General features: G+C 29.8%; 2 protein-coding genes across 3 annotated transcripts in view; both read left to right on the top strand.

Annotated features, from left to right (window-relative positions):
• Positions 1 to 22,617, top strand: part of LOC122513674 (cadherin-99C) — a 63,150-nt gene that overhangs the window by 26,710 nt on the left and 13,823 nt on the right. For both annotated transcript variants that reach the window (XM_043630090.1, XM_043630089.1), the window contains exons 2-6: positions 3,305 to 3,374; positions 11,667 to 11,732; positions 12,823 to 13,001; positions 14,262 to 14,384; positions 16,002 to 16,265. In XM_043630090.1, the coding sequence (XP_043486025.1) occupies positions 3,305 to 3,374; positions 11,667 to 11,732; positions 12,823 to 13,001; positions 14,262 to 14,384; positions 16,002 to 16,265 (702 nt within the window). The remainder of the gene's footprint in view (positions 1 to 3,304; positions 3,375 to 11,666; positions 11,733 to 12,822; positions 13,002 to 14,261; positions 14,385 to 16,001; positions 16,266 to 22,617) is intronic.
• On the top strand, positions 6,174 to 8,395 carry LOC122513676 (17-beta-hydroxysteroid dehydrogenase 13-like). The gene is made up of 8 exons (XM_043630093.1): positions 6,174 to 6,264; positions 6,473 to 6,703; positions 6,895 to 7,019; positions 7,216 to 7,326; positions 7,538 to 7,699; positions 7,853 to 7,935; positions 8,007 to 8,132; positions 8,231 to 8,395. The coding sequence occupies exons 2-8, from the start codon at positions 6,478 to 6,480 to the stop codon at positions 8,310 to 8,312; spliced, it is 915 nt and encodes a 304-aa protein (XP_043486028.1). The 5' UTR covers positions 6,174 to 6,264; positions 6,473 to 6,477; the 3' UTR covers positions 8,313 to 8,395.

Raw genomic sequence — 22,617 nt, 5'->3', positions numbered from 1 at the left:
AAGAACGAGAAGAGAAAAAGAGATGAGAGGAGATAGAATTTAATAAATCGTAGGCGGTGAGTACGATCTTATCAGAATCTTGATCTCTGATGGTGGTTGGCTGGCTGGATGGTTTGGTTCGCGCGAATGCACTCTGCCGATTCCTATGCAAGTGTCGAGAAAACGTTTTACTACCCACCCGCATTATAATGAACGATAAATAATCTCGGCTAACTTTATTTCTATCTTTATCTGTATCTCTCTTTCTTTCCTTCTATTTCTTTTCGATTTATCTATAATACTTTCGGGTTGTTTTCTAATATATTTCTTTTCGTTTATTTTATTTGAAATAAATCGATAGGAAGGATTAAAGTTGTCCATAAACTGCAAAGGGTTAGATAAAATCGATAAGATCGTTACATTCGATTCTAATCGCATTTATCTCGTGTTTTTTCTAATTGTAAGATGTGTGTGTGTGTGTGTTATTTTTTATTTTTAAATAATTCAAAATAAATCACTAGATATATATATATATATATATATACTAATCGTTGACTGGTCGAAATGATTAATTATAGTTTTAGATTTTTCTAATCAAAGTATAAGATTGATCGATAATTAATCTGTTGATTTAATATTATTTATATCTCAACAATCTCTAATTTCTATCTTTAACGATACTAATATCAGGTATACATATATGAGAATCTCGTTAGAGAGGTTTAGTGTTAAATTATAAATTAAAATATATATATAAAAAAAAAAAAAACATTAGAAATTAATAATAAATCTTCACGAATCCTGTAATGGGGTAACGTTCGTTAGGGGAGGGGAAAAAAAAAGGTTGAAAGATTAAAATCGTGCGAGCGGAACTTAACTTCCTCTTTATCGATAAAGATCCTTTTGTAATTCCGTCTTGAGGTCCTGATGAGGTCTGGGATGGGCCAAACCTTTTCTTTCTCTCCTTTTGTTTTTTCTATTTTTTTTTGTATTCTCTTAACAGAAGACAGCAATCCGAACAGTAACAACGAACGTTGGCTGGCACGGGTTTTGCAACGCGTCCCGTGGCGAGCCGGCTGATTTACTTCCGACTTAGATACGGTCATAGTTTTGCGATTAATAAGGTAGATAGTGGAAAGTGAGGTAATTCAGTCCTGGCATGTGGAAGTAAGGACTGTAAGGATGGGACTCGTTAAAACCGTGAGATAGAAGAAGAAAGATAGATAATCTACCACACTGTGTTCAATGTTCACCTTCTTTATTTTTTTTCCTTTTTTTTCTTTCTATTTCTTTCGTGTAATTCAAATATTAAATCGTGGAAGGAACACCAACGTGTGAGTAATAAAAATATTAATATATATATGTGTTATATATGTGTTGATATTATTTAAAAAAATATATTGAATTTTCAATTTTATTCTCACTATAGTATTTTATTTTATCGAACATGCAACTTGTGGTAATCTGTCATGCATTTCTCACGTGTATTTATAAAACGCGTGTATAAAATAAATTTGTTTATTATTCCTCTTTTTTTCGTTAATATTTTTCTATTCGCAAAATGTATATATAATCAGGTTTTTATTCCACAACTTACAAAGTTGTTTACAATGTCTTATCATTCTATCGCATATAAGTATTCGCAAAATGTATTTTCTTTGATATTTGCGAATATTGATAAAAGTATAAAAGTAATAATAATAATAATAATAATAATAATAATAATAATAATAATAATTGGCGGTTAATAATATTATCAACTAATCAATTTATTTGCTATTAATAATGTACAATTAATAATACACTGTGTTTTTTTTTTTATAAGATAGATGCGTACCCAAAGAATACGCGTAATACGAAATATATTTATTTTATCGAAAAATAGAAGATTAGTTGTTCCGATTCTAAAAAAATAAAATCAGTAAAAATAATACAAAAAAATACCATCGCGTTAAAATCAAAATCGTGTTGAAAAGAAAGAAGTTCGCGTAAAAACATAATTGACAATATATATATATATATATAACAATTATTTATAAATTTGTATAAACATTTTTAGGTTAATCTAATAATATTATAATAATTATAATAATTATAATAATTATAATACGCGTGTAAAAAAAGATCATCTCTCGAAAACAACTATCGTGGGAAGTAACACGTTATCAAATATTTTTCTTTTCTTTCTTTTTTTTTTCTTTCTTTTTTTTATTCCAAGGTGTCCATGGTAAAACGTAAGTTTCTTAGAGAAGTATGAAATGTATATAAGTTTAAACTTGGTATATACGGAAGGTATGCAAAATGGCAATAACTCGAGGCTTCCTCGCCCACGCCAGCAGAAGTCAGACGCATCCGTAGAAGTTAACTGAAGATTTATATTGCAAAGAAGAATAAAAAGATAGAAAGAGAGAGAGAGAGAGAGAGTGAGAATGAGAATGAGAATAAGAAAGAGAGAAAGAGAGAGAGAGAGAGAGGAGATAAATAGATGAAGATAAAGACGACTCGTGTTAGGTTTATTCACGTGTTGAGAATCATTTCGTCTTAATTAGGATTCATTTTCTCAATGTATAACTTTCTTCCTCGTGTGATAATCACTTTAATATAATATAATATAATCACGGTTATATCGTTCCAAATATAATCGCGAAAGAAAAAAAAAAAAAAAAAAAAAAAAAAAAAAAATAATGAAACAACCCATAGTAAACTTCTTTTCAATGACCGAGTTTTCCCCCATTGATATCGTGGAATATATTTCGTGTATGTGTGTTTTAATTAACGTCACGTTTTACAAGTGTACTCGTTATAACAGTTACATTATAACGATTTCATCTATTGTATTATTAAATTTACATTTTTTTTTCTTTTTTCTTCTTCTTCTTCTTCTTTTTAATTAATTAACGATTTCAATACTTCTTCTTTCCTTTTTCTTGTCGAATTATCCCACAGTTTAGAAAAAAGTATCTCGTTGTAATATATGGATCGATCCCATAAGATAAAAGTATTCTCGTTGAATTGTATTTTCTTTTTTTTTCCTATTTCTTTTTCTTTTTCGTTATCTTGAACATTTTACCGACATATTTATCTTCTCATCTTACTTTCACATCGTGTGTCGAGTTTATATGATAATATTTTTTCTGATTTTGTTTTTCTCTTACCAATTTTCACGCGACACACACGTATCATCAATTTTCATCGAAACTTAGATCTTTCACGTTTACGAGATTATACGAAAATTATATGCGTATGTGTGCAATGTTCTACTCGATACACACACACATATATATATATTAATTTCGGTGTTGTTTTTATTTTTGTATTTTTACAGGCACCACCCGGTTGGTTATGGTGTTTGCTGTACGTGTTCCTTCATTTCCATCACGTAACATCGAAAGCCGGTACGTATGCATTTATATATTATATAACAATTTTGACTTCGAACGAACTATGAAATAATAAATAATAAATAAATATTGACACGTGTGTGTGCAGAGAAACGATATAATATATAATCAATATAATATGACGTATTTTAAATATAAAATACAAAATTATATATGCATATATATATTATTTTCTTTTTTGTTAACATTACCGATGGTTTTCAATTTTGAAGACAAAATTCTATCCCACGGCAGATGTCTGTCATCTTGTTTTTTTTTTTCTTTATATTTATTTATGATAATTATAATTAAAAAGTATTCCTTAAAATTCGTTCAAATAATGCATTAAAAACGTTACTGCATTTATATATTATAATAAATCATCAACTCGTTATCCTCGGTTATTAATTTAACCGTAAACATTGTTTTATTAATTATTGTTATTTAAACCGATGAAAAAAAAAAAAAAACAAAAATAATAATCTCAGTTATATTTTTACGGTATAAATAAATTTGTTATTCAAATTTTAGAAAAAGACAAATGCAGAACTGGGTAGAATTCCCATAATATTATTTCATTCTTTGCCCGTAAACTTGTCGAGAAATAAAATGTTAATGTTCTCCAAGATACACACACACACACACACATACACGTTCTGAAATGAAAACAAATGTTTTCCGTAAAAGCTAAAAAAACACAAAAAAGAAATAATAATATTTTCTTAATAATTATTCAAAAAATCATGCAATGGAAATGATTGTTTATAAAATGCATACTATGTGATGCACATTTGTGATCTCGCATAGATAGAACAATGCAGAAACAACTGACTGTATCGTATTAAAGAACAGAAAGGAAAATAAAAATAAAAAATACAAATACAAATAAAATCAGAAGAAGAAGAAGAAGAACAAGAAGAAGCACAAGCACGTGCCTCCTACTTACGATCTTTCTTCAAAAGGTTAACGTATAACAGTTTAATGGCCGACGATGAAAGCTAAGCCAATGGAAAAGATAGAAGATGCAACTCCGATGACATTTGCCTTCACCACATAATGTCTATGGAGTTTACCTACTTTTACACATGGTCTTCACTTTGCTTACATTTACTTTCGGAATTTACTAGGTCAACTTTAAATTTATGCGTTATTATATACGTTTCCTCGAATGCAACAAGGGGGTGTTTAAAAAAGATTTGGAACCACGAAAAAAAAGAAAAAAGAATGAAACGAAACCAATTCTCTGGGGGGGGGGTGAGGGGGGAGGTTTAGGGAAGGGGAATTAAATAATAATAATAATAATAATAATATCAATGCATACACAAAATGTCGAATGTTTTAATACAATGAAATTAATGTGATTTAAAATCAATATTTTAATCCATCTACATTTTCTTCTTTACTTAATTTTAATCTTTTTTCCATTTTCTATTCTATCTAGAATTATTTTTCTAAATCGTATATCGCATTATATTTTGTCATTTGTTATTATAATAGTTTACATAGATCCTAAATGCGTGTAAAGTAAAAGTGTTACAGTTTCACGTGTTGGGAAATTTAACGAGGAAAAGAGAATGATTCCCACGGTATCGTGTTTGACCATTTATAGACACGAGTTATGCGTTTTGCTGTTTCAGATAATCACGTGTATACGAAACACTCGAATATTTCCGTACTTTTATATGTATAGGTTATAGGGAAAGTAGGGTTTTCAGGGAATGCGAGCTTTGTCTAGGCATTGGCCACAATACCATGCGATTTTTGACAACGTAGGAAACTGAAGAATTGCTATAGACTTTTCCTAGGTATTGTAGATAATACTTTATTTCCGCGTAAATATTTTTATGCAAATAGATATTTATTTCTCTTTTTATTTATGCAAATTAACACACCTTTATACAAAGTCCTATTAATAAAAACGTATATTGAATATGTTGATCACGTTTTTACACGTCCATTTTGATTTTTACGCAACGCTCGATAGTTCAATGTTTTACGTTTTGTTCGTCGAACGTCATGCTCACCTAATCCACAAAAAATTGTTGTTGGAACTATAACTTACAATTTACGACTTCATTATACTGGTTGCAAACGTGGAAGATGCAGTGTTAATTCTTAAAAACCAATGAGACTTAAACACGTCATTGTAACTATCCAATAAGAGACTAAGTTTTATATCGATAAGTTTAATATTCTACAAATTGATTCGTTATAGATTTAATTAGCAGAGGATAGCAACTCGTCAAAGAAGTGGAAGAAAATCAGATTATATAAACGATCCGATGATATAAGAACAGGACACTTTTAATATTACTTTCAAACTTGGAGCTTCTGTTTTAGTTAATAAAATCAGAACAGAACCAGAAACAAAGAGGCTTTTCTCACATCACCTGCAAAAAAAAGTAAGCATCTTATTAATTTAATTCTTCGTCATCCATTCTTAATACAATAAAATCGAGGCAACATTTTCGTAACAATGTAAAAAAAATAATGACTAAGCATAAACGAAACGAGACGAAAATTCAACAGGGAAGACAAACGAACGAATAATTAACCAAGATCAGTTAAAGTCAAACGAATTATATATGTCCCATAATTAATAAGGTCGAATGATATATTTTGCAAAATGGCGAATGAAAAAGAACAAAAATGAAATTTTAAATGAATTATTTTCAAAGACCAGGTCTAATCTCGTTTTTCCTTTCTCCATTTTCTCCCATCAATAACTTATAGTCAGTGAAATCAGTTAGAGAAAGTATGAACAACCGGAGAAAACAACTTGCAATATTCTCAGATCAGTTAACTTAATTTAACCTGTTGCTCTTGTTCAGTGTAGCCAGTTCTTCACCAAACACTCGCACACAATCTGCGAAATCTGTGAGTTCTACGAAATCAAAGAAAAATTGTGAGCATTTGAATTAATTTGATACGAAGATTGATAACATTCCCAAATCTCAGCCTGTAAAACTAATACTTTGATTTGTAACACCGAATAATTAATATTAATACTAATATTATAAAGTGCATAAGTGATTGATCTAATTATTTTTATTTCTAATTATTTTTCTTTCTTTTTCTTTTTTCTTTTTTCCTTTATTCTTTTTTATTTTTAGACAGAATGGATTTCTTGCAAATTATCGTTACCCTACTTGGCGTTATAATGTTTCTCGTAAAAATCGTTTGGGAGTTAATCAAAATATTTATTCCTTTAAAATATAAAATGAAAGAAATAAGCGGAGAAATTGCATTGGTAACTGGCGGAGCTGGTGGATTGGGAAGATCCATAGCCATAGAATTATCTAAGCATGGTGCCATCGTTGTCATATGGGACATCAATGAAAAAGGTTTGTAAAATATTCCAATATTTGTCAAATACATTTTTATATGAAGAACAGTTGCACAGCATTTTTTAATGTATCAATTTTATTCTTGAATATTTGAACATTTTTTTTCTTATATAATTGAAAAAAAATGAACAAATTGACGAAGAAAATTCTACATCCGATATTAATGCTTTTCTTTTTTTTTTTTTTAGGTATCAAGGAAACGATAAAATTAATAGAAGACGCGGGTGGAATTTGTTACGGTTACGTTTGCAATTTAATTAATCGCGAGGAAATTTATGAGAGGGCAACTCAGTTGAAAAAAGAAGTCGGCAAGGTTAGTAATGGACATTAGAAATTTCTTTAATTATTTTTTTTTTTTTTCAAACAACTAATAAATATTATACATGTATAATTATATCGTTTACTGCAATTAGTATTGTTATCGTATATGCATATATATATAAATAATATCATTATTTTAATCCTAAAATAATGCAGTGTTATATTTCTCATATTTCAATAATTTTAAGGTGACCATATTGATAAATAATGCAGGAGTATTTAATTGTCAGAAATTCCAAAATATTCCGGATAATAAACTTTTAGAAACGATGCAAGTAAATATTATAAGTCAATTTTGGGTACGTAAATCAAAAGATTTTAATTATAATTAAAAGTATGAAAAGTATGAAAATTGAAATTATAAAATTGAAAGATTTTAATTATATTGATTGATCAACAATAGGATTTATTTATAAAAATGTCATGCGACTTCAACCAGATGATATAAAATTTAACAAAAATCTACAGTTTTAGCGATGATCAAAATTATATTGTGCTTTTATTTTGTAGACAACGAAAGCTTTCCTTCCAGAAATGATAGAATGTAATAAGGGTCATATTGTAAGTATAGCAAGTATATGTGGTTACCGTGGTTGTCCATATCTAGCAGATTATTGTTCATCCAAATATGGAATTCTTGGATTCTATGAAGCATTAGAAATGGAACTATACGTATGTTCTTTAATTTGTTCTTCTGTTATTCTTAATTAATTGAATATTTTTAGTTATTTTTTTCCTTTTTTTTTTTTTCTTTTTCTATTGGAATACAACTTAATTATGTAAATATTTATACACGTACTATTATGAATATTTGTTGTTGTTTAGTTCGAAGGAAGTAAAATCAACACAACGGTAGTATGTCCTGCCTTTATTATTGATACTGGCATGAATGCGGAGAAATATATAACGTAATAATTATTTTATACGTAAAGGTGTATATTAATGAACAAAATATTATAATAATAATAATAAATATTAGTTCTAGGACTATGATACCTAATATGGGTCATGAAGAGGTAGCTAGACAAACAATAATTGGAATGAGATGCAATAAAAGGAATATTAGTGTTCCAGGATACACCCTTATAATTCGAATCATCAATAGGTATAATCAATTTTTCTTTTCCTTTTTAATTTTTATATATATATATATATTTATTGTTATAATATTAATATTAATTTATTAATTATATGTAATTTTAGCATATTCCCATGGGCTTTTTATCCAATTTTTACCTTTTTTATCAAATTTATGAGAATTCCTTTTGGCAAAAATTGTGATTAATGGATTGACGAATGAAAATATTGGTACATATATTCATAATAATAAATAATACCATTTCGCCAAATGGTATATTTGGTATAGTATAATTTGTTATGTAATAATGGTATATTTACGATACAACGTATATTATATATATAGAAATCAATATTTTAATTATATATATAATAATTATATATTATATATATAATATAATAATATTGAAATTGTATTATGACTTTTTTTGAAAAATACATATTGTAAAACATTTGATATTTTTAATAATAATTTTTGTTGGATTATATGACCATGGTCTTTGACGAGCAAAATATCGAGCGTAACACAAAAAAAAAACCAGGACAAACGTCTAACGACTTGATTAACATATTCAATATAAATCTCTTATAATTAATAGCATTTTATATAAAGGTGTGTTACTTTATATATAAATAAAAAGAGAAATATAAATGTCTAATCGCGCTATAGAAATATTTATGCGGAAATAATATTTTTTCTTCGTTTATTTTTTTTTTTTTTTTTTTTTTTTTATCGTAACTTTAGTTGAAAAAAAAAAAGAAGAAAAGAAAAAATATCAGAGCGTTAAGTGGACGTCAAGCGAGCGTATGGCGGTTCGCGTTGAGTTCCATCAGAGACAGCCCTTGGTAAAAATATTTGTTCCTTTTCCTTTTACTTCTTGTTCGTGCTTGGTATATAAATGGAAAAGATAAAAGAAAGAAAATAAAAGGAAGGAAAAAGAATAACGGTCTCTGTGGTCTTGTTGGATCGATGATCACTCGAATGACGTTCGTCGACTTTGATCTTGCGATCTTCAACGAGATTTTTATTGCACTTCGAAGACTAAGACGAACAACGGTAAGAAAATTCTCTCTCCGGGTTTGCGTTTAAAAGTGCGTCTTACCAAGTGCAACATGGTACGTATAGAAAATACCATCATGAATTTTCATGACTCCTTTCGATGACGTTGAACGATTACTTCAACCCATATCCTCTTTAGCAACCTTTCAACTTATCTTTTTTCTTTTTTTTTTCTTTCTTTGTTTTCATCCCCTACCCTTCGCAATTTTCGTTGCGAGACGAAACGGTTTGAGAAACTTTTAACGAATTACAAGTAACCCTTTCTTTTATAATAATAGGTAGATAAGTTTCTACAAAATATGTCGTGTTATGTATATATATTATATAATATTATATAGATTTATATATAATTTTTTGTCTATAGTATTATATAACGCGTATACTATTTGTGTAATAATATCACAAATTTCTCAATTTAATTAGACATCATCGGGAAAATTTGAAAGCTAAAAAAAGGGGCAAGAAAATATTCGTATTATCCAATGATTATTTAATTTACAAAAAAATATTATACTTAACTAAATAATACGAAATGAAATAATTATACTGTTACGTATAATACGTATACTGTTTGTGTAATAATATCACGAATTTCTCAATTCAATTAAAAGTCATCGGGAAAATTTGAAAGCTAAAAAAAGGGGCAAGAAAATATTCGTATTATCCGATGATTATTTAATTTACAAAAAAATATTATACTTAACTAAATAATACGAAATGAAATAATTATATTAAGATACATTATTGTAATACTTATATATCTGTTTATATGTTACGAATAAAATAGAAATGTTATATCGTACGAATGAAAGTTATTCTACGAAAATGAGAATATCTGTTTCTATAGTTGTACGTTCGGTTAGGGTTATCAAAGGGATCTAAACGATATATCCCTAGCTGGTGGTAAATTCGAAAAGCTTAAAGCGGATATTGGGGAGTAATATTTTGTAGTGTATTTACGTACGAGTGCTCGGATTTCAGATAAACGTGGTTAATGATAATAGTTGTATCAACACTCGGAACGTAGAGAATGCTCGTTAACGTGTACTGTTACTCTCGAAAATATTTCAACGTTACTATACATGTAACTTTATTGCTTTATATTTCGTTGGTTTGTAATACAGTTATACCTGTTGATTACATTTAGTAATAAATTAATTAATAATTTTAATTAGTATACATATATTAAATTAATCGTTTTTTTATCTATGGTAATTAATAAACAATTTTTATTCATCTTCAGAATCCGAAATATTTTAAATGATCAGCTATAGTAGTTGTACTGTTAAAAAATATGAATTTCACAAGAGCCATTATATTGGCTATCATATATAAAGATTACATCCTCTTATGCCATTATAGTGGTGTGTACAGTAGCATCAAACTTATTAAATGACCTATTGTTAAAAACAGTAATCCGGATAATAGCTTTATGAACGATCGAAATACGAAATGAAGTGTCTGATTATATTGAGGTATCACTCGAAATAACTATTGTGTATTATTTTATTATTAAAAAATTCAATTGCATAGAATTCCCAATAACATAAGTATACGTATATTTTTGTTTTATTTTTAATTACAAATGATACATCAAGAATTATTATTATTATTTAAATTTCTTTCACGAGTATAAAGAGTATATCAGAGATGAGAATAAAAAAAAATCATACGACAGGTGGTTCCTTTAAAAATCGTATAATTTAATTAAGCATATATATTTTGATCGTTTAAATATTTCTTTTCGATAAAAGAGGAAAATGGTTGAGTAAACCTTTCGAAAAAGAAAAGAAAATAAAATAAAAGAAATATGAAATAAACGAAAGAAGCACGCACAAGTGCAGCCGAGTGACATTACAAGTGTTTCGCAACATCTGCCGCTTTGAAAGTGGCGCCTTAGGTTTTACCATTCAAGTCTATATAACACGCAACGTTGGCAGCTTTCCGTAATCTTTAACTCTTAAACGAACGTTAAGTTCTAGTCTTTCCGCCAAGTCACCTTCCTTTCCGGCTAAGGGCTTCTCTTCCATCTGTTCACGAGCCATCTTGTTTGCGGCACCTCTTTTCTAAGCGGATTTCTGTCCACTTACAAAAATAACCACTTACTTACTTATTTAACTTTCTTTATTTATTTCTTTCTTACCAACTCGTGCGTGTAACTGTAATTTTTTTATTTTTTTTTTTCTTCAATTGAAAACCAAAGGACCAACTTTTTTTACTTTTTCATCTTTCTTTTTTTTTTTTAATATCAAAGCAATAAATAATTACGAACGACGTATGAATAAACATTGTCGTTAAAGAAGAAGAAGAAGAAGTATTTTTTGCATACTCTAAATTGTAGATAAATATATCAATTTGTGCGATTAATTTTATCTTCTACAAACATTAAATCGTCCGAATAAAAATAATACGTTTAATTATAAACGATCAGTGATCCGTGTTAATTTATTAACCGATATCATATTGATATTTGATTAATTCGTTTGCTTTATTCGTTTTAAGGTTTGTGCGAAGTTGAATCCGGTCAATCGAATATTATTCTGGATATCGAGGAAAGCAGAGGAAACGGTGAGTATTTTTATATCTATCTATATATATCTCGTTGTTTTTCAAAAAATATATTAATTTATTTGAAACGTTCCAAATCATTCGTAACTAATTTATAAATAAACAATTCAATTGTCGTGCTATAATTTTAAATTCGTTATAAAATAAATTTCTTTCGATTGTTGATTCAATTGAAAATAAATAAAGTTAGATCACTATTTTCGTTAGAATCTTTTTTATTGAAAACTTGGTCAACTGTACTAATAATAATAATAATAATGAAGTATGATTGATGACTTTCTTGAACGTTTACACCAGCAAGTATATTTGATTCTATTAGAATTAGGATTAGGTGAGAAAATAAATGATTAAGGCTCGTCAAATATTTTCTCTCTCTCTCTCTCTTTCTTTCTTTCTCTTTCTCTTTCTCTTTCTTTTCCTTTCATTCTCTTTTCTATAGTGAATGCGTGGCACTAGGAAACGCGTCACTAATGAGTTATTGCTCGAGATTGCACCTAGTTCGCACGGATAACATTAATTATCCGACATAGAAAAAATCTAAGAGAGAGAGAGAGAGAGAGAGGGTAGGGTAGGGTAAGAGGGGAACCCTTTTCTCATCAGGAAGTTATTTCCTGGGTTGTTGCCGCGTTAAACACGTAATACCCTTTTGCTGATGCTACTCGATCTTTCTGAGATGAACGAGTACTATACTCTTCGTTATTATATGAATGAAAAATTGTTAAATAAAATGAATCATTCAAAATAATTCTTTTTCTTTAGTTCGACCAACATTTTTATTCATTTTTCTTTTTTGTTAATTGGCTAATTGAATTTATCTTACATATTTGTTTGTTTGTTCGTTTTTTGTTCTTCTTTTCCAATAAAATTAAAAGATCGTCGGAATAAAATGATTGCAAAATAATAATATTTATAATAATGTGATATATTAGTTAAAAATTATTTATATTATTATTGGTATATTATATATTAATAATGTATATTATTTGTTGCATATGCGTGGTTTTTCATTTGTTTTGTTTATATATCCTTGGGTGAGATTATTCGAGGCTTTATTTTGTTATTAAACAAATTGTGGATTTTTAATGTTAAGCCATAGATCAAAAGACAACCCCAGAAGAATTGCCAGTCTCTGGTGACCCTTACAACGAGACAACGTTGGAACTAATATTTCCTGGCAGGCAACCACTTTTTAAATTAGTCGGTAAAAAACTTCAACTTTTGGAACCACTAGACAGAGACGACGAGAATCTATCGCACGTCGTATTTCAGGTGAGAATAATATTATAGAGAAAGAAAGAAAAAAAATAAAAAAAACAACAAAAGAAAGTCAAACAAGATAATATGTCAAAGGTAACTTATAAAGTTTGAAAATGTCTTGCAACTGCAATCATTATGCAACAGCTTGTCCACTCGTCACGGTAAAAGGTTTGAGAAAGTTTACGAGCTATTTTACATATCGTTTTATAAAATGATTGTTTTTTTTTTTATATATATATATATATATATATATATATATATATTTAAATATTAAATATTATAAAGAAGAGATGTTTCTGTGGAATAATGATAAAACTAACGAGAAATATATTTCTTACGTTTTTATATTTAATTAAATAATATTTCATACATTTACATTCGTTACGTTTAATATCGTTTTTTTATATTTAATCCATTTAAAAAAAAATAAAATGTATTAAACATTTATTCATTGTTATAAAAAAAAAACAAACAAAAGGGATAAGAAAGTTTGTTAAAAAAAATGAGTATAGAAACGTAAGATTTGTTAAATATCGTGTAAACGTTATAGTTCGTTAGAATAATAGTTGCACCTGTTGGTTGGATTAGATTTAGAAAATTGCATTTAAATGTCGGACCGAATTGTCAATCGACTTAGACATTAAAGGTGTATCTGGGTAGTGAAAGTTTACTACCTGACTTTACCTAATGTGTTATCTACGAACCATGAAATATAACTTAACTGTTTTCCAACTACGATAATTGACAATGTTAGGATAATCACGTTGACACAAATCGTTGAAATCGCATTATAACGAGGCGAAAGATTACGTTGAAATGTTTTTTATTTTCTAATTTAACGTTTAAATATTTAAACGTTTATGATATTTATGATCGTATTAGTATGCAGACACGTTGTAGCAAGAATTAGAATCGAAATTAAATGAAGAATCAATTGGCACACCTGGCGTAGTATTTTCTTTTTCTTCTTTTTTTATTTGAAACTTCGTAACAAGATTGAAAAGCAGGTAGGTTAATCCGTGGAAGGAAATCGATAACATTTATGGCTTTCGGTTTGCTTCATCCCATTGCGTTGTTAAATCCGAACGATCGTATAAACGACGAGGAACCCCGTTCGATGGCTTTGCCTGGCCCCTGTTGATCCTTCAAAGATCGAAAATAAATTTATACCAAGAGAACGTTGTATCGTAGTAGTAGTAGTAGTTGCGTTCACGTTTTAACGATCAACCGTACACTTTATAACCCGTCTGTTTTCTTGTTTTTATTTTTTAGTTGAGCTGTACCGTCAAACAGACCAATAAAAAACGTACGATACCAGTTATCGTAAGGGTTTCTGATATCAATGATAACGCACCCAAATTCATCAACACGCCTTATGAAACAACAGTACCCGAGGTAAGTTCATGTAAATGGATTATTTTCTTATTCACTTTTTTGTTTTTCTTTTTTTAGTAACGTGAGTTAGAACATCACTCGTTTATCAGAACATGAAATGAGATCGTAGGGTTTCTAATTCAAAGCTTTAGAATATAATCGTCGAGAAATAGAAAAATAACTTTATACAAATTTTCTTCCCGTCATAATTTATATCGCGAATCATTAATTGGAAATATAACAAATGCAATGGAAATTTGTTAATCGTGTAAAATAAAATTCGTTCGATATCTCGTTACAACAGTGGCGTTACGTTATACTGAATGACTATCTGGTTTAAAAAAAAAAAAAAAAAAAAAAAAGAAAGGCCACTTTAGTGGCGCTTGGTATAGCTAAAAAGGTTAATTAAAAGTCGTGGTAATAAAAATGTACGATGATTAAACTTGTTAAGATCTGTTCTAACCGATGAAAGGAAGATACATACATATATATATATAATAGTACTACCATCGTTAGAAATATAAGTTCAAGGTCTTTAAAACGGGGTTTATTCAACGATGAAGCAGAGAAAAGAGGAATAATCGGTGGTGCGAGTTTAATTACATGACTCGATTAGCAGGATCGTAGGAAATGATAATGGCCTGCAAATCGAGGGGTGGGGTGGAGTGGGGTGGGATGGGATGGGATGGGGGAAGGGGCTTCACGGCTCGATTATTTCACGTTAAACGTCAACTATAAACGACGCAAAGCGAGTTTAACAGTTAGGCCAACCGATTTTCTACGTGCCAGGTTGACGTTTGCTAAGATTAACCAAGAAATTACGTAAATCCAACCGATTAATTCTGATAGAACTAACTCGTTGGCCCGTTCCACGCGATCATTTTCATAATTTTTTATTGCGACTGGCAAGGAGGGGGGAAGAGGGGGCGGTAGGGGGGAGGAAGGGAGGGAGGAGGTAGGTGTAGTGGTTTCAGGATATCAGAAATTAAGTGAAAGTTTCGTTGGCAAATTTGTTGACAATAATTTTCTTTGAAAATCTCGACGTGTTTTACGCATCCATCAAATTAATCGATCATTTTATTTTTTTTTTGTTTCGTTGAAAATATTTTTTTTAATTCGTTGAAAATATTCTAGTAGTGCGGTCTGGTGGTAATAGTAGTAGTAGTAGTAGTAGTACCGCAAAATGCTTATCTCGCTATGAGAAAAATGTAAACGTTACCGTAGAGAATTCACCGTCGCGGAACCGATAGTAAAACTCGACTTCTTGGTTAGGGACCGTTAGCGTTAACCAATTCGATGCTCGAATGCTCAAATAACGGTTGTTGTTATTCACTCGAAACTTTGTAAAATTATTATCTCTAGTTCAACATCGATCAAAACTTCAAAGTTATTTGCATATTTTTATTATTATATTATTTATTATTTTATATTATTATTTTATATTATTATTTTATGTATATACTTTTATTATTAGAACATTGAATTGCATTTAAGAAAAATTCATATCAATTTATAAATCCGTCAATTATATTTTTCGCGAAATCTGCAGCCATTTTGAATCGAATTTATTTCTAATATATAAAACAACACAAAAAACGTAAAAGGAATATTAATAAAAAAAGTTTAATTGTTTTTCAGTTAACACCGGTCGGTTCTACGATCTTCAAAAACGTTGTAGCAATCGATGCAGATGCTGGAGTTAATGGGATTGTTGAATACTCAATTGCACCAGGAGATGGTACAGGAATTGGTAACAATGATGGCGTCGGTCGCAACAGGATTACAACTGCCGACGGTTATGGATATTTTAGTATCAATTTACCTCATCAGGGTCAAGTCACTGTTAATCGTACCCTTGACTTTGAAAAAACTCAACGTTACTTGGTCACCATATTGGCATCGGTAAATTTTTATTACATAAATATATACATATTACATAAAAACGGATACATAACCTCAAAATAAGTATTCGTATATAAGAATTTAAATGATTTGCATTGGAGGAAACAAAAATATCAATTAATTTGCATTTACAGTCAGATCGGTTACGAATATTCTTATGATTCACTGTATATAACATATAAAATACAGATTTATATATATATAGAAGATGAAGAGTAAGAGTAAGAAGTTAGAAACGGTAGAACGGTGGCAAGGGATTATTCGATGACGATAATCGGAAATAACGCTTAGTAAGCGGCAAAGCAAGCCTCTTATACCGGTAGTTAACGTTTAACTAAAAACCAGACACATGGCTTCTTTGTATCGTGCAAAGTAAGTATAGCTGTACGTAACGGTAGCTGTTGTTTATCTGAAACCGCGTATATAACTTCCGATACGATGAGCTAACGACGATGCTTTTATCCCCTTTCAATTTTCTTCCTTTCAACTAATCGTTGCTTTCAAATCATCAATCTTAATTTTCATCGTCATCGTTTTCAATAAATTAAATAATAATACGATCGTCAGAGATAAGAATGTACGAACAAAACGTTTGTAACATTTCAACGTTGAAAATGAATTTAATCGTAACGATTTGAAAATTACCCATTACAGTTCGATATTATTTATACAGTTATTCCTATAAAACGTCAATTCCCATTGTAATCGTAAAGGTCTGGGAGGGGGGGATGGTGTTGGTTTACTTGACAGACCAGTTTCACAACTTCGATCTTCTATTTTATTATTTTATTTCTTTTTCAAAGGAACAAAACAAAAAGAAAAAACGGTTAGCTAGGTAGGGGCATAAAGAATCGATTGGAAAGCGCAAAATCTCGTGTGTTTGAGACAGGTGAAGGCTTCGGGCGATTGTTGGGTATGTTTTATTAACGACTGTACGACTGGCTACTGTTTCGTAATCAAAAACCTTGAGAGACAATGTTTCTCTTGGTGGTCTGGTCAGTCGTTGTATGAAGTACCCAAGTATTCCCTTAATTCTATGTTAAATTGTCAATTGTTAGAAGAATCGTGTTGTATATCTTTGCTAAATGTATGAGAAGTACAGAAGACGATGAAAAGTAGGGGTCTGAGAAGGCTGGGGAAGTGGGGGGGGGGGATCAAATGAGAAGGACGAAGAGGTGGCGATGGAAAAGGAAAAGGAAAAAGGAAGGAAGGAAGAAGAAGAATAATGGTCGTTGTTGGTTGGTCAAACGTGTGGGCAGTGCTGCAAAACCGGGGACAGGACAAAGTCCGATGAGTCACCTCAACGAGTCTCCGATTTCGCACCATATTCGCCATTAACATATCCTTCCTACTACTCCTGATGGTTTCTCCCCTTGCGTGCTTAAACCCCATGGTTTAACTTCCACCGGTTAACCTGTCCGAGAGCTATTAGCTTGATACAAAATTAAACACACGTTTTCTGTAACGCTTACGGGATAGAAATTATAGGTTATGTTTGTACGTTTTCTTCTTTTCTTTTTCAATCTTTTTAGAATATTTATATTAAAATATACAACAAATTTGTATATATATAAATATATAAATATATAAATTTGATAATTAATAATATTAAATATTAATAAGTTTCGTGTTGTATATGAATTGAAGTTATTTAAGTGATTTGAAATTTGGATTGTTTCGATTCGAATGAAAAGTTATCGAAAAAATTGACCTTTTTTTAAAGATAATTATCATACACTTTCTAATTATAATATTTCGCTAATAAATATGAAAATATATTAGTTAGATCAAATTATTTTCAAAATATTTCAGTTTCAAATCATCGATTAGAAAAATTCGAAGGAATAATTGTAAAGAAAAAAAGGAAAAGAAAAAAACAATTATCGGTATTATCATGAAAAGAATGCAATTATTGTTTTAAAAAGATCTATGTTATTATATATCTTATAATAGATACTTGGAAAGAGAGTTGTTGTATCATTGAGTGAAACTTATTCGCAAAAGCAAAGTCGATTTTCTTGATCGTCACGGTTTCAATTGCGTGCCGTCTCGAAAGGATGATTACCGATCGTTTTCTTCCGCGTTCGAGCAACTCTACTTTGATATTATTAAAGATAGCCGATCAACTTGGATAAATTTAGAATACTGTGTTAAACATTACAGAGCTCTGGAAAATAAAGCAATGAAAAATGAAAATGGTTTTCGAACGTGACAACAGTCTTGCAAATATCCAGCCACCAATTCTTTCCCCGTTTAGTTTTCTTTTATTTATTCGAGAGTCTCGGAAGATTTTACGTGTGTGTGTAGGTAGATGAAGGGTTAGAAGAAGAAGAATAAGAATAAAAGGAGGTGTAAGATTACATGGAACTGCGATTCGATGCCAACGATCTTATCAGTTTAATCGTAGAAAAAGGAGACACGTGCGTGCGCAAGGTGTGCGCTTCTATCAAAGACGCGTTGTTACGTTTCCGGTAAATTTACTTTAAAGGAGAAATTCCTTCTCGCCAGCCATGTTTCTTCTATCTTTCTAATAAATAGAAAAGGAATATTTACAGTAAGTTTATTGGATTGAAATTGTAAACCGATTTATCGGACAGTATGTAATTATTAATATTTATTTTGTTCTATATAAAAAGATTTCACGGTTGTTGTGCAGTTGTCAACAATAATAAATTTTCTTGCCATACCAACGAGCACGCACGGTTTTATTAATCATTTCTGAAATACTAAACGCCACTATAATGGCTTTCACGGATATCATCTTTTTATAAACGTCACGCCATTATAATGGCATTCGTCACCATTAAAAACAAATTAGAATGCTACAATAATTTCATACGATTCTGATAAATACTCGTGCAGTAATTAAAAGATTAAATATTTAAATAATTCCTATTACTTTTTTTAGGATCACAAATAAAAAAGAATATATATATATATATATATATATATTTCAAATGTAAATGAAGTTGTTCAAAAACGAATAAAAACTCGTCCGAGTAACCTAATAAATTTTACATACACACACACACGTATATATATATATATATAAATAAATACATTTTACATACATAATTTTGTTCGTACGATCGATAATCTACGTATACCCGAATGAAATAATGTAATTTATCTTTTTCCACCGTTTAAAAAAGAAAAGAAAAGAATAGGGTGGTACATTGAAGTATAAAATAGCCGAAAAAAAAATTGAAAAGAGAAAGATAATAAAGGTCTCTCGAGTTCAGTAGAAGAAATATATTGTGTGCGTGGTTTGAGTTGACTGGAGACCCACGACAATGGGAACTCCTTTAATCCGGTGAAAGTGTTCATGGTATTCGAGCTTTTAATAAGAGCCTCTGGTGCTGCTACCACTATCAGAAGTTCTTATGGTGCTACCGAGTTCTACCACACCGACGACGGTGAGTGAATAAACGGAATGTGGACTTTGTAACTTAGGCACGCGATCAACGGAATCTCGATAGGGTTCTTTTTTTTTTTTTATAGATTTTTTATAAATACACACAGACATACACACACACATACCTTTATGAAATATCGGGATTTAAATTATAACGCAAATTATTATTAAGTTGAACGAAACGTTCGTGCGTTTGATTTGGTTGAAACTGCATAACGGATTTGCATCCTAATATTTGTTTAAAAATAAAAATGACAATATGAGAAAGGTGATTGGTTTCTTTATCCAATCATATTTGACTTTTTAATTTATTTTACGTTAACGAAACTCGTCGTGTTCATTTAGAAATAACTAGTAATATTCTTGGTCATTGCCACCGTGCATCTTAGTTTCTTAGATGTTTTTTTTCTTTTTTCTATTTCTTTTCTTTTTCTTTTCTTTCAAAGTACTTCTAACGGTAAAACGAGACCACGGTTACCGCCCTCGAGCACGCAACGTTTCCCCGTTTAACACGATGATTCCAGTAGGACGAGTAAAGTATTATACATATATATATATTTCTTTTTTCTTTTTTTCTTTTGGTGTTTGTCTTATCTTACACAAAAATATCGCGAATGCGATTGGATGAATATATTTGGATTTTTTTATACGATGATCTTAAAAAGGAAATGCATAAAAAATGAAATAAAATGAATGCATCAAAGAAAAATAAAATATAAAAATAAAAAATAAGGGTACGAAACTACGCACACACACACACACACGCACACGCGCGCGCGTGTTTAATTGTATTTGGAATCATAGTATCATTGAGAATTTTATAATCGATGATCGTAATATACAAAGAGCACGTAACAAAGAGAATAGATGATAACCTTGCATACAATTCACATAGGTGAAACGCATCACTTATATGCGCCCGTCGTGTAATAGATCACATTTCGCATTGTAGCGAAACGCGTACGTTGCAAGGCAATTTCGCGCAGCAAGCTTGCAAGATTGCAAGATTGCGTTTGGTAAAGCAGTAGTTGTAATATTACCAACAGGAGGACGGTGGGTTGCTTTGCGTTACGTTGAGTTGGGTTGCACCAGTTTGCAAATGCTCCAGGAGACGAGATCGATATCAAAGAAAGGTACAAATCAAAAAACCGGGTTGATAAAACGGCGGATGTCATTAAATGATTCCTCGGGGAATTTACAAGGAGGAATAAATCCGAAAAAATGATTCAATATAAATAAAATATATAACTATATATTTTATTTATATTGAATAATAGTTATTCAAAATAATGTATAATAAAATTTTATTTTTATTATATTTATTATATTTATTAAATTTATATTATATTTTATATTAATTATTATCAATAAAATAATAATAATAATAATAATTATTCTAATTGATTCTATTAATTCTATTAATTCTATTTATTCTATTATTCAATTAGAATAAAAATTTAATATGATTTTCTACGTAATATATTTAATTTCATTTATTATTTTATTTTCTCTTATATACAAAACAACAAATTATAAGATTATTATTACAAATTTATTTATGACCTGGGGAAATATAATGGAAGAAGTTAATAGGTGTTGGGGGGAAGGAATAGGAGGAGCTTCTTGAATCGTAATCGAAGATTACAGCCCCATCGGCCAATTTGAAATAACTTTAGCGAATATCAGAGATAATCCATTATCCACGTTGCATTAAATTATATCGAATTGTATTAAATTGCATTTGTGCTTTTTAATGTGTTTTTTTTTTCTTTTTTTTTGGTTACCAGCTCTATTTTTTTTTTTCAAATGAGATATTATCATCGTTCTTTCGAATCTTTTTTTTAAATCTAAACGTTTATATTTTGTTTCTATCGTTTAAAAAAAAAAAAAAAAAGAAATAAAAAACCAAACCACCAGAAATGTGATGGTTCATCGTCTCAGTAAAATCTTCGAATATATTTTATAGTCGTGAGTTTATAAATCGAATTAAAAATAAATGATTCTCGTAGATAACTCTGGGATTATTCGAGAAGGATTTGTTGCAGGTGCGCAGGCTCGTTTTAATATCACGAGATATATATTTTTTTGACGTTGAAAAAGGACTCTCTCTCTCTCTCTCTCTCTCTCTCTTTCTCTTTATTTTTTCTTCTGTTTTTTTTCTTTTTTATTTCGCTTCGTTTCTCAGCGATTCCGTGTTTTTCTGGTTGAGAGACGAACGCATCGTAGCTCGCGGAAGTTCGGATGTTAGATTTAGGATTTAGGATTCGGTCGAACGATTTCTAAGGAAAATTTATTTGCGATAGATTCGCTCGGTTAAATCCAACTTTACATGCATAAAACGAATAACAGTATACTTTTGTCTTACTATCTCTCTATCATTCCTTTCACTATATTTCAACGAATATTAACTTTTATCTCAAACTAGATTTGCATTTTAATAATAGAAATTTCAAATCGTTAATATCGAAAATGTACGACGATTAATAATACAAATATTTCTAAAAAAAGCGTGTGGATATTAAGTGTTTGATAGAAAATCTTGAAAAAAATAAAATGTTGAAGAACGTGTATAATGATTTTCGATGATAGCAATGAATTTATACGAATGAATATTTCTAAAAAAAAAAAAAAAGAACAAAAACCAAAAAGTTACAATGATTTTCTCGAAGAAAGAAAAAAAAGGGGGGGGGGGATATTATGAAAATGAGAATGAAAACTATTTGAAGTTTCAGATAGACAATTTTTGATCTTACATTTATCCTTCAATCGTAAGCTAAAGGAAATTGCATCGAGATTACCGGTAAACGGGCCACACCCGGTTCGCGAACTGAACAAAAAAAAATGAAAGAAAGAGTAACAAGTAAGAGAGAGAGAGAGAGAGAGAAAGATTCAGGAAGAGAGATTTTACTTGAACGAGCAACGGTGCTCTCGTTTTCT

This window comes from Polistes fuscatus, unplaced genomic scaffold, assembly GCF_010416935.1.
Source record: "Polistes fuscatus isolate 324 unplaced genomic scaffold, CU_Pfus_HIC Scaffold13, whole genome shotgun sequence".
Lineage (NCBI taxonomy): Eukaryota > Metazoa > Arthropoda > Insecta > Hymenoptera > Vespidae > Polistes > Polistes fuscatus.
Note: the sequence above shows the minus strand (reverse complement) of the source record. Positions and strands in the feature narration are given on the sequence as shown.

Bases quoted from the DNA above. Each gene is read 5' to 3' on its own strand.
- LOC122513676 (XM_043630093.1), top strand. From the start codon at position 6,478: ATGGATTTCTTGCAAATTATCGTTACCCTACTTGGCGTTATAATGTTT. The intron at 7,020-7,215 runs GTTAGTAATGGA...AATAATTTTAAG, and splicing joins TGAAAAAAGAAGTCGGCAAG to GTGACCATATTGATAAATAA. The intron at 7,327-7,537 runs GTACGTAAATCA...TTTATTTTGTAG, and splicing joins ATATTATAAGTCAATTTTGG to ACAACGAAAGCTTTCCTTCC.